General features: G+C 51.0%; 1 protein-coding gene across 1 annotated transcript in view; it reads left to right on the top strand.

Moving 5' to 3' along the window:
* The window catches only part of GALNT17 (polypeptide N-acetylgalactosaminyltransferase 17), a 219,757-nt gene that overhangs the window by 71,818 nt on the left and 134,875 nt on the right, over positions 1-13,064 (top strand). The window contains exon 3 of the mRNA XM_075440254.1: positions 6,951-7,117. Coding sequence (XP_075296369.1) covers positions 6,951-7,117 — 167 coding nt within the window. The remainder of the gene's footprint in view (positions 1-6,950; positions 7,118-13,064) is intronic.

The raw sequence follows: 13,064 nt of genomic DNA, 5'->3' as shown, positions 1-13,064 counted from the left end.
GCCCCCCGGGAGCTCTGCTTTTGCCGTCGGCCGAGGGAGGTTTCGCTGCCAAGGCGAGCGGCTGACCTGCTTTGCTGTGGTCTGTGCTGGAGCCACGATGCCCAATGTGCTCCTGCCTGAGCATTGCCTGCCTGTCAGACAGGCTCACGGGCTTGTGTCACGTTGGGGACCTCAGCTACAGCTTAGTTGGGACGGGCTTTAAACCGAGGGCAGGCAAGTGATGGGGACAGGGGGAGGGGTATCTTTCCTCTTAGTGTGCTATGAGACCCCACACAGTTATAGCTGCACTGCCTTTGGCTTTCCCGCAATCTTTGTTCTTCTTCAGTTACTGATTAGATCCGTGTTTAAAAATGAAAGCGCAGCTTGGGGGAAGGTGGTTGTCCTCTCCCCAGGCTCTCATGGGGCTTCTGCTCTCTGGCCTGGGCACTGTGGTCTTGCCCAGGACCCCTGCGCCTTGCTTCTGCCCCTGGGCTGTAGGGCATGTTTGAGTGCTTCCTTTTGTGAGAAGGCTTTGGTCTTTATCAGCACTTCTTGAACTTTCTGTTTGGCTTCACTTGGCATTGTGTTGGCATCCCAGACAGTAAGGAACCGAGTTGGGTGTAGAGTTAGAAGTGCCCTTTGCAGAAGGGTTTGTGCAGGTGGGGATCAGCTTTGGGGCAGCCATTTGCAGAGCAAAGGGTGGACGGCCAGATCTGCAAGCAGAACCTCTCTTAGCTCCGGACTGTGCTTTGGGTAGCGCTGAGGCGGCACCAGCCTGGAGGAGAACAGCTTGTGGAAAAACTGTTGTGTCTGTGTGGTTCCATACAATGCAAAAATGTGTCTCAAAGCAGATGGTGAGACTGTTGCATCCGAGCGTTTTAAGGCACAGGGGGTGCGAGGTTAGATTTTTCTCCACCTTGCTGAAAACTGTGATTTAAAACCATCATCGGTGTTTAAGTCTGCAGCAGCAGATACTTTTCCTCCAGCGGTGTTTTTTGAACGTCTCCTTACCACTTGATCCTCCTCCCAGTTGGTCTCTGTGGATCCTGACAGCCAGCCTCTGCGCGTTGTCGCACCCCTGTCCCTCAGCTGGAGAGATGGCTCCAGGCTGGGTAATCCTTGGTGCCTAAGGGGCATTAGGAGTGATTTATTAGAAATAGATTATTAGGAAAATCAGGTTACTGATGGGTCATTTTCAGGTAGGCTGTTGAAGCCTGTTTTTTATCTAGATCCAAATATTATCTTCCAAACATTGGACATACTTGAAGAACAGGGCGCATCTGGCTAAAGCAAGCTTTTCAAATTTGTGGAGTTCTGCCTCCTCGCTGGAAATGAGGACAGCTATACTATCTGCTTTGCGGTATTTAATCTCCACTTACATCTTTGGTAGGCATATTTATGTTGGAACTGGGGAGACAGTGCAGACGGCACAAATTAGGAGAAAGATGATGGTTGTGAAGACCTGAGATTCTGTGAAAACCGATGCGTGTGCTGTCAGCAGTGGATGGCTTGAGTGAGGCAGACCATGGAAGGTGGAAGATGAGTTCTAGAGTCAGTGATCAATATAATCTGTGATGTAACATCTGGGATTAGTGGGTACTGGATCTCCCAGTATTAGCAGTATTTCTGCTGTGTGATCTGGGAGGAAAGCAGGCTGCAGGGCTGCCTGTCCAGCTCCTCTCTGGACTGCTGTCTGAGCGCTGTTGCTCACATGCTTATGGACCTTGAAAGAATATAATGCATTATTGTCTCTTTCATGAAACTGTTTTGTTTTGTGAAAGGTGCTAGCTGACAACACCTGTCATCCACAGGAGATACACAGTCTGTCACGGCACACCATCGGCACAGGAGTCCGCCGTCAGCTCCGTGCCAGCATGGTCTGATCTGGAGCTGAGGGATCAGATGAACGGGTGCCTGGTTTGTCCTGGAACAGGTCCATGTTCCAGGTTGTTCATAAGCTGCACTCGTTAGTGCTGCGAAGTGGCTTGTGTTGGGGAAGTGAAGGTGTAGAAACCATCTGAGGTTGGCTCTCGGTTGCCTGATACTGGGCAATGTGATTCTGGGTGGTTGATGGCAATAGCTTTGCACCCCAGAAGACAGCTGACATCCTAATGGAGTAATAGAGTGCCTCGTGTTAAGCCACTGAGCAGGAAGAAGTGTTTTTTAAATGTTACTTGCCATTTTGTGGCCTCTTGGTGCTCCAGGAGAGCTTGCTGTGATTCCAGGTTATTTTTCTGCTGTGGGATCACGAAGCAGTAAATGATATTATATCCCCTTTCTGTGACTGAGACAGCCAATAAACGTCCTAATCTCACTTGCTGCACTGAAGAGTAGATTTACAGCTGTGTGGTGGGCATAAAACAAATGATCAGAGGAGTCGAAGGCAGACTCCTGCAGCAGACAAATATACATAGTAGCAAAACTTGATTTTTTTTTTTTATGTGTGTTTTGAAATTGGCTGGCTTGATTAATCCAGCCTGATGTATGCCAAGCTGTTCAGTATAAACTCAACCATATTTCCCCTTCCCCCCATCTCCCCTTTTCATCCTGCTTTTGTTTCTGGATGGCTTCTTACGTAAAGCAGTAACTGCAAAGAATTCACAGTAAAAAATGTCCTCTGTAAATATATTTTATTTCACGCGCTTCCTTGCCCCCTCTCCTGATTGCAGACTTGGGCTTTATGTAGCAGAACAATCTTGGACCTGAGAAAGGTGACAGTGCCCGCAGTCGAGGAGTGCCGTCTGCCTCCGTTTCCCTTGCAGGAATGGGATGGGGGGACACTGGGAGCTGGTCCGTGGAGGTGTGTATTGGTTCTGGTGTCGGTGGTCGGTCCGTCAGCCTGTTCCTGAAGGGAGAGAAGACGTGTCTGAGCCTTGGACCGAGGATGGAGTGAATCCCCTTTCTCCCTGTTTAAGGACAAGAACACTTCTCAGCGAGAGCTCAGTAAGGTCCTTAAATTAAATCCAATGCTGCACCTTGGGAGGTTTTCCCCAGCCTCTCAGAACTTAGGGAGAGTTTTGTGAGTGTGATTTAATGGGACGTAGTCAGGCATGATTTAAGGGGAGATAAAATGCGTCTTACTCTGATATCCCATCGATCTAAATGAGAGACAAAACTGTGAGGGATCTGTTTCTTTTTGCTATTGATTCATGATATTTTGATGTAAGCGAGCAGGTGCCAGCCTGCGTTTAACTGAAGAGAGCAGGATTCAGTGGGGAAAATGTCATTGCGCAACCTGCACTAATTAGTTTACAGGTGTTGGCAAGTAAGCAGCACTCTGTGCTGTGCCAGGCGAGTGTTGCTCCTCTAGCAGAGGGGATTGCGAGGGATCCGCTGCAGCCTGCTTCCGTTTTCTCCCATCAGAAGTATTTTCAGATGTAGAAGGCCAAGTGTCGCCCTTTCGCAGACTGGCCCCGTGCCTGTGTCGTGCAGCTCCGCCTCGGGTCCGTGTGCCGATGTGCGCCTGGCTGCTCAGCGCCTGATACGCGGGGAGGAAAAAGTTTCTGAGGCAGCTTTTTGGTACTGATGGAAAACTGAAAGTGGGCAAATTTAAATTTAGAGTGAGGTGCTGGTCTTTAATGCTGTGGGGAACTAATCACTGACAGCAACAGGAATGTGTTGTGGTGGTTTCTCCATTGTATTTCATTTAAATGTAAACGTTTTCAAAGGTATTGACTCTTGGAAATCCAACTTACTGGACTTACTGCTTGCTTGTGGGCAGACCAGATGCAGTGTGAGCTGAGCGTTAGAAATGAAACCTGAGCTTCTCCTCCTAGAAGGCGTGAGGAGCTGCAAAGGCTTTCCAGCCTACGTTTGCTTGGGTGTTAATTCAGGTTCTAGGAATGCTTTGCGAAAAGCTCAGCACAACACGTTTATTCCTAGAGCTTCTTGTTGCCCGTGTGCTGCTTAGCTTCGAGCTCCCCGAGAACCTTCTTGAATATCATGTTTATCTCATTAATTGCTAATCCCCCAGTAGACCAGCCCGTGGTCTGGGCTGAGGGCTACAGCTGTGCTAGAATCCAGTTCTGGCCCAGTGCATCCCCTCTTGGATAATTAGTGAGACTTGAATCCTGATTTTAGAAGTATTTTGGCCTGGGTTCTGCCTTTTGAGGGTGCTGTCTGGCGAGCAGCCAGATTCTGTCTTGCCTGAGGGTGAGAACTGTGGGTGGGAGGGGAAGGCATGTCTCAGCTGGGGTCTGGTGCCCGTGCATCGCCTGGGACGTGTCCCCGAGCCCCTTGTCATTGCTCCCGCTGGGACCTGGGCTTGACGCTGGCTTTCCTGTGCCGTTCCTCTGGGTCACGCGTGAAACGCTGAAGGCAGCAGGAATTTCACATCGTGCGCCTGCCCACCTGACGCAGAAAACCCCTTAGGGCTGACGAGGTGGTGTGCTGCGGGGTACGGGCGGGTGGGGCTGGGGACAGAGCTCCGCAGGCTCGGGAGCCAGCGGGGTCCCAGGCTGCTGCCCCGCTGCCGGGCGGCAGATCCTCCCCACGCTGCTGCTCGAGTGTTTCTCACGCAGTCAGACCTCTGTGCATCCCCCTGTACGTGGTCTGAACGGAAAGGCTGAACCACAGTGTGCAGATTTTGTGTTCAGAATGCTTAAAATAAATAAATAAACCAAAAAGCCAAACCCCACCACCTCCCACCTCATGTACTCATTATTCCTGCTGTTTCTAACAAGTTCTCCACTGGTTCATCTAATTACGTTTGAGCTCAAGCAATGTTTTTTTGTTTTGCCTTCCTCTCTTCCCCTCCCTGGCCTCGGGAGAGCCCAGAAGCACCAGGTGTTTTCTTGCATGCACGCGTGAAGCTTTGTTGACACATCAGCTTGTCAAGAATAAACTGTTGTGGCGGAGCCCGGAGAGCTGAGGTCCGATAGCACGCGGCTGGGGGCAGAGAGCATCGCTCAGCCCAGCTGCCGGCGAGAGCCCGTGTGAGGAGGACTGACAAACTCGAGGTTAATTTGCTCTCGGATTTCTGCCTTTCCCCGCTCCCGTGGTTGCAGCCAAAGCCACCGGAGAGCAGAGCGCGTGGTGTTTGTGCCTCCGCCCTGCCTGCCTGCGGAGAATCGCGGCTCTGTGCGTGTGAGCAGTGCGGGCGTTTGATGTGCCCGCTCCGTCCCCGCACTCATCTCTGCTCCCCGCGTCTTTGTGTGCCTGTCCTCGGCAGTCGGGGAGGGAGAGCCACGAAAAGGGTGGCTCAGGGCACACGCGAGTGAGCAGCAGGTGAACCTCAGAGGGCTCGCTTTGGGTTTTCCTCCAAACCTCTTTGATCACAAACCCAGCTCTTTATCCCCCCGAAGCGTGCCCCGGGGGAAGGCTTCCCGGAGGTGTGCAGTGATTAAAAGGAAAGATTCCTGCTCCTGTGACCACCTGCTCTTCAGCTTAGCAGGTATTGACATATATCAAAAGCAGATTTTTAATCTCGGAGTCAGTTTAGTTTGACGTTTGTGGCAGGATTTCAGGGTCAATTGTCACTTTACCCCATCACGACTGTTCGTTCACGTTGAAGAGAGATCTTCCCTTTGGAAGATCCTTTTCAGCATGTGGTACATTCCCTTTTGTAGAGAGCCTGGCTTGCTTTAGGGTAGGCAGTAGTTAAATCAAGAAATACAACCTTGTTTTTATCCAGCATACTTGTTTAACTAAAAAAGATTCATAAAGAACTGTATTTCTGTGAAAACCTTTGTCTCCCCAGTCTCATTTTGGAGTCTGAAGAATGCCTGCTGTTGCCTGAGAAACACCCGGTACAATTAAATACGGAGTCGTCGTTGGGGAGTCCACGAGCTCGAAGCGAGCCGGGATGTCGTTGGTGCAGTCGGGCTTTCTTAGCTTGTCTGGGCAGGATTTACTTGGTGAACGCTCACTGCAATTCTGCGAACACCGCTCATGTTGCATGTCTAATCTGTCATGAATGCAGAGGGGGAGCGGGGAGGCTCGTTTCTTCTTCTTCCCTCGCACGTATTCGTTATAGGGAAAGCTGGAGAGTTTGGTGGAGTTATTTGAGATAGTTAAAGATCGCCTGTTTGCTTTCTGCCAGTACTCTTATGAAGATTAGGTTTCTGGTTAGGATAAAGTGTGGTGTTAAAGCAGCATCTGTATCTCCGTGGGAGCGACGTGTGCTCCTTGGAGAGCTGCCGGTTGCCTGGAAGACCCCTTCCACTCAGAGCTGCCCTAGTTCTGCTCCGCAGGTGTCCTTGGTCTCGAGATGTGGCGTAGCGATGCAATGTGAGCGTGTGGCTTGCCAGGGCTGGAGCTGGCTGGTGGGTGACCTGGGAGCTCCTTCCGCCTCTGTCCCGCTCCGGCGTGCGGCGATGCGTCTAAGCAGGGACCCAGCCGCAAAACCAGCTCGAGTTAAGCCATTACTTCTGAAACCCGGAGAGATGATAGCAAGATTTTGGTTTTAACCTATCCTGACTGTGAAGTACAAAGACACCGGTTCATGGCAGTGCTCTGCTGGGGTACTGCAGAGGCAGGAATGTACCCAGAAGTATCTGCAAAGAGAACTAAAACATTTATTAAGACTATTTAACCAAGGGTCATTTCATATTCATTTTGTTCCAAAGCAAATGGGAAGAAAATTCACAAGTGCCATTTAAGAGCAAAGCTCATTTCTGAGCACCTATTAATCTTAAAACAGAACAGGAATGTGGAGTTCCACTCCAAATGGAAAAGCATTTTCTCCCATCTGTAGTCTGCCCACAGACGTGCAAACACACCCTCAGCTACGTGAGCTCTGGATTTGCCCCCTGCCCTTGGTGCTCGCTGAGCCCAGGGGTGCTCTCTGTCGCTGTGCCTCTTCCTAGGCAGCACTGCTGGCCCCACGCGCGGCGGCCGTCACCCGTGGCTGGGCAACGCTGCGGGCCGTGGGCCGCCGTCTCGCCCTGCGTGTTACAGGTGTGCCCGACTCGAAGCGCTGCGCCGTGTGCTCTGCTAACCCCATCTCTCTCTCTCTGCCTTTCGTGCCACAGGTGCAAAGAGCTGAAATACGGCAAGGACCTGCCCCAGATCTCCATCATCTTCATCTTTGTGAACGAAGCGCTGTCGGTTATCCTGCGATCGGTGCACAGCGCTGTTAATCATACGCCAGCTCACCTCCTGAAGGAGATCATCCTCGTGGACGACAACAGCGATGAAGGTCAGCAGCGCTGGGATCTCGGATCTCCAAAACGTCGGGAGGGAGTTTGATTTGCTAAAATCTGACGGAGGAGTCACGCTTCTTTGGGAGCGGTGACCCTGCTGGGAGGCTCACGGTGTGAGGTGGTGGGTGTGCTGGCTGGCGCGCCGGTTCTGTAGCAGAAAAGGAACAGGATCAAACCAAAGTTAAAAGCCAAGATAATTATTGCTTGAAAGCATAGCTGAAAGGCTAAAGGAAACCAGAGCGCGATCTCACCTTTCTCTTCACAGTAGCATCCAGAAGATCTGGTTTCAGGTGTGTCCTTACTTCTAATAAGAAGACTTTAGTTGGTGCAAAGGTGGACCTCTCAGAGTTTGAGGGACAAGAGCCTGGAGCGTAGGGAGCTGTTTTCTGCTCTGGCCCCTTGCAGTGGGGTTAAACGAGATGTTTTCTCTGTGTGTGCCTCAGTTTCCCTATCTGTAGAATAAAGTCCCAGGCTGTAGAAGTGGCTGGGACCCTGCAGAGGCCCTCCTTCCTCTCCTAATATGGTTTTGATATGAGAAGGGTGAGTGAAGAGGAAGTGGAGGAAATGAACGCACCCAACCTGCTCGAGTCAGGCCCCAGCAAGACGTGGAGGGGGATGTTAGGTTTCCCAGGTTGCCCGCGTGTGTCACGTGTTCAGCCCGCTCTCAGTCACTGTTGTGGTACCTTCTCTCCTGGCTTTTGATAACGCAAGGCTGCGGGAGGTGGTTTTGTATGGAAGCTTTTTCAGATTGGGATTCTTCCAAGATCTGTTTTTTCCAATAGACAGTTGGATAATGTCATTAGGGTAGTTAAAAGTCTTCATTAAGAACAGTGAATAGTTAAGTTACTTTGATTCCTGCCTTCTCTATTTGTACTGCATGCTTTTAATATTATTTAAAAAAATAATAGATGTGTGCTGTGGATGCTGTGATCAGAAGGGAAGAGCAGGGAGGGTGCGGGACGTGGAGAGCTCATTTCCAGAGGGAGCCTGCGAAGCTGCTCGTCTGTCTGCAGTGAGATGAGATGGTATACAGCAAGCTACTCGAGCCTGTAAAAATAGGCACTCAAATACCATGGTAATGAGCGCCATAGAAAGCTGATGATTGATAATTACCAGTAAAAGAAACAGGAGGGCAGCTCCTCAGCTGATGGAAATCACAGCAGCTCTACTGCAAAGCTAGGATGATGTGCAGCAGTGAAGTTGTGGGATTTCAGAGCTGGAACTATTTGGCAAGTGAAGAGACAGTGCAGGTATCTGTCGCTGCAGTATTTAGCATTGCCCAGTACTTAGGGGGCTCGAAATACCAAAATCAGATGCTGCTTGTCCAAATTTTACCATATCAATGGGGTGTAGAGAACACTCTTTAAAAGAGAACCCATTGGTAATAGTTATTGAGCTTCTCTGTCCATTGCCATGGACAAAGAAATATGTTTCTAAACAGCCTCCAGCCATCATTCAGCGTGCAGCACTGAGGCTGGTGTGGGGCCGAGTGCTCTGGAGACGCTGTTGAAAGGCCCAGGAGAATGAAATGAATCCTTTCGAAAAGCATCGCCCTCCCCCCGGTAAGCCGAGACTGCAGCTGGCGGTGAGGATGCAGAAGGAAATCTCTTGATCTGCTGCTGAGATTGCGAGGCACCCTCTTCCCGGGCGGTTTGCTGCGAGGGCTGGGCCGGTGCTGGCGGGGTCTGCTGGTGGGGCTGGGCGGTGGCAGGGTGTTGACAGGGCAGCGAGATGGGTGCCCAAGCTTGTGGTGTGCTCAGGTGCTTCCAGCTGGGGGTTTTCCTCTTTGCGCCTGTGTTTGCGGGCAGGCCCCGCTGCCCGGGCTGGGTTGGAGTGCCTTGGGGCACCTCCTGCTGCCCAGGGAGACGGACGCAGGTAGGTGACCCGAAACTGGGGGACAAATTGATACGTCACGTGCGGGAGGTGGGAAGTTCCCAGCCTCGCTGCACACCTGCGCAGCGTGCTCTCTGCACCCCAGCAAGAGGAGGGTGCATCGGTGGCGTCGGGAGCGTGATCTCCTCGGTCCCTGGTGATGGGACAGGGTGGTGGAACCCCGGAACGCCCAGGTGGCTCTGTGCTGGAGAACCTGGCGATGGCAGCGCGTGGGGACAGGGGGTGTAGGGAGCGAGGTGAGGCGGTAGGGTTAGGTAGCAGTGTCAGTGCCGCGCTGCTGAGTCTGTGCAGGCATCATGACAAATGAGATTTTTTTTTTAAGGAGGGGTTTGAGGGAAGATAATGAGGTAACTTGGCAGATGTTTATGGAGAGCTCCTCCCAAGCGTGTAATAATCTTGTTTTCTCATGTAAAAGAACTGATACGAACCAGAACATATCTCTGAGACCCAAGCACTCGCTCTCTGCATCGTCAAGGAGCTTCAATGACAGCAAAGAATTATTAATGGCAATAACATTGTCAGATAGTTCCCACTAATGGTAGGAAATAATTGTGAGCAGCAATAGCAACGTCGTGTGGTTGATGCTTTGGACATTACAAACAAAGTCATTGCAATATATGAATTTGGCTTCTACAGGAAAATAATTACAGGAAAATAGTTTCTTACGAGCTCTAAGGTTTAGAGATGAACCCTGGAGGATCAAGTGCTGGTGTGGAGCGGAGGGTGGGGTTGCGTGGGTGCGACTTCGGTGGCTGTGATTGAACAAGAGAAGGAATTACTTTAGCCTCCTCGGGAGCAGCCATGTGTGTTTGAGGGACAGTTCCTACGGGTGTACGGCTTGTCGCTGTAGCCCGAGCAAAGCCTTCGGCCTCAGTTTTATACACCTGAAAGAAGGCTGACCTTCGGAGAGCAGTGGCTCAAAACCAGGAGCTGCCTTGTACCCTGGTGGGTTGCCAGCAGGAGCTTCTGGGAGTGTTGCTAAAAGCTCCGGAAGGTCTGTGGCTGGCGGCTGCTCGCTGCAGGGATTCCGTGTAGGTTTTGCCAGGGAGCACTTCAGACAGGCATGGAGAGGAAATACCACTTGTACGGGTAATCGAAGAACAAAGCACGCACCAAATCAAGCGTTAAAAGAGCCCTGGGATTTCAAAGTCAACTTCAACTTTTAAAATTAGTCCTGGGGATGGAGGTAAGAACTGCATACCCAAGGCACCCCTGGCTGGTGTTTGCCCTTCGGGGAGACCTCTTAACTACTTACACAGACAGGATCCAAACCGTTCGGTGTTTTGTAGTTTTCAGACTGGAAGAAGCTGCTTCTGAAGGCTCATTAGGCACCTCTTGTTCTTATCTTTGGTGTAATGTGGTGTGTACAACACTGCATGACAAAAGTGTGCAACGAGAGATTAAAAGTTAATAAACATGGTCGTTCTGATTCTTTATATCTGAGCTGTAAATAGATAAAAGATACCAATGTATTTTAATGGGGAGGGGAAAAAATCCCTCCTTCAAGGAAAAAGCTTGGGGAGTTGCAGTTTGAGCCCCCTTCTCCCTTGAGCTGCACGCTATACTTTGTAAAGACTTTTTTGGAGGCTGCTTTTGTTTGTGTTTGGAGCAGGGGTGTAATTCCAAAGCCAGCGCGCAGGTTGTGTTGCTGAGTGATAAGGTGGTTCCTGGGTTGCCGGAGGGATGCAGCAGCGTGCCCCTGAGATGTTACGGTATCTCGCGGCTGCACGCTTTGTCTCAGTCTGTTGCTTAATCATCACCTGATTTTTTTTTTTTCTTGTTGTCTGTCTTTTAGTGCTTTTAATCTGGGATAATATCTCTTTGAAAAGCAAATCTCTCGGTATAAAAGAAAACCTTTGGATAAAAGGCTGCTTAAAGGAGCTGGCTGCACTCAGGGAGACTTGCTACGGGTTGTAATTTACCTCGGCGTAACGTATTAGCTGTGACTTGAAATATTGCTTTCTTGTTTTGCAGCTCATTTCGACAGCACCAACAGCGGTTCACGCATGCACTCCCGGGAGCTGGCTTGCTTGTGTTTCGTGTGTGTTTGTGTTTAGGGGAGGGTTTTAGCAGAATTGCAAGAAGCTGAGTCATATCTCAGCTTTTCCCAGGCGCTGGTCCAGCCCAAGCGCGTAATTATTCCAGTTGCTCAAACGAAAGATGGGCTGCTTCATTGCAGCTGACCTGGTGCTGTCCCACTGGTGTCCAGGCCCGAGGCTTTCAGGCCCTGCCAAGGCGTGGAGGAGAGCAGCACAGCTTGGTTTGGCTCCGTGTGGCTTTGGCTGGACCAGATGAACCAGAGCCTGGCAGCCGAATGCAGCTGTGGGACCAGCTTTGTCTGTAACCCTGTGTGAGAACCGGTTCGTGCACCGGCTCCCCTTCTCCCAGCTTCCCCTGCAATATTGGGAAGGACACACCAAAAGCTTTGGAGACTCACCTGGCTCTGAGTCTCGCTGCAAAAATTCTCATTAAATGCCCGTTGAAGGAGTTTCTTTTGTGAGTTCGTGCTGCAGAAATCCAGCCCGTGATGGCTTTGGTGTTTCAGGGAGGTGAGAGCATGGGACAAGGAGGTGCTGGGGTTCTGCGTGGCACGGGGACGCTCCCAGCCCCAACTCCGGTGCCCTCCAGCCTGCAGTGTTTCTGATAACAGCCTTGGGCTCTGTAGACTTTTCCCACCCAGCTCAGCCTGGCAAACACAACTGTGTTTTCTTTAGGGGTGTAGAGGAGGCGCAGTCCGTTCCCTGGGACCACCTGGGCAGTGCTGTGGAAGCCGTTGTCTGCAGTTGATAGTTCCTGGAGCTCCGCTGGTGCCCTTGGTCTTTGCTCCTTTCCTTGTGTGGCACCAGGCAGTTCCCACTTTTAGTTCTGGGGACTTCAGCAGCATTTGGGAACCTTGGGCAGGACGGGCAGTGTGGAGCACTGAGCAGTGGATATTCCTGCGGTTGCTTCTGGGCTAATGTCCGTGACATGGTTACTTTTAGTGGCGTCAGGTGGTTCAATTTCTGTGGCAGGCCTGTTTCCCGGAAAGCTCACGTAGGTGACAAAATACTTTGCAACAGATAACATAAGTCATTGCAGCTGGCAGGTGGGTATTTTAATAGAGCAACAGGTCTATTGCATTCTGGTTCCTTGGACTTGCCCTTCAGTGAGGATCAATACAGACAGATGGAGAACAAAAGGCAGGATTGAAATTGAACCTGCTGGCATTTTCAGCAGCATTTCTCTCTGCAAATCTTCCCTGGAAGTAGCTCATGCAATGGCAAAGCATTCACAAATACATCCATGTGCAAATGTTGATTGCATCCTTAGTAAACATGACCTGGGAATGATGCGGGTGAGCTCTGAAGGGTGTTCCAGTAGGCTTCCCCAAAGGGGGTGTGGGTTGGGGGGGGGAAGAGTGCCATAGGCTAGAGAAGAGAAAAAAGTCTCTAGATTCCATTGCAGCACTTAGTTTGGATCAAACTACTGTTTGTGTAGCCTGTGTGGATCCACCCATGCAGATACCTCATGAGTGCGTGGCCTAACTACGTGGTCCTTCCGTTAGGAAGGGTGAGGGCGAGCTGGGGAGCCGCTGCTCTGCTGCTGCCATGGCCCCGGACTTTCTTTGTCGTTACTTTGCACCCAGCGTTTCAGGTGATGAACACTGGCCTGATTTTCATGCCAAAGTTGTCACTGGCTCAGTGTCCAGTGGGTGTTCTCTTTCTCAGCGGTGAGCTGACGGGGGGAGGCAGAGGTGAGGGGGATGGCAGCGAGTTATCGGCACCGTGAGATGCTTGCTCCCCTGCTGCAGTTTGCATGAGGTCCTGAAAATAGCAAATCCAACGGCCAGGTTTCTAGTGCGTGTGAAAGCCGACTCCCTTCAGCGAGGATATCTGCTGCTGTCCAGCAGTGGAAGTCATTCAGTTCCTGACGTACTGCTTCGGACCTCCCGGCCTTCCTGTTGCAGCTCTGGGACGTGCTGCAAAGATACAGGAGTTGGGGATGAAACATTTCTTAAGTTAAACTGACAGATGAAAAGCTCTGCTGCTACTGACCTTAACGCAGCAGCTC

Source organism: Opisthocomus hoazin, chromosome 20 (assembly GCF_030867145.1).
Source record: "Opisthocomus hoazin isolate bOpiHoa1 chromosome 20, bOpiHoa1.hap1, whole genome shotgun sequence".
Taxonomy (NCBI): Eukaryota; Metazoa; Chordata; class Aves; order Opisthocomiformes; family Opisthocomidae; genus Opisthocomus; species Opisthocomus hoazin.
This window is presented reverse-complemented; position numbering and strand designations above follow the sequence as displayed.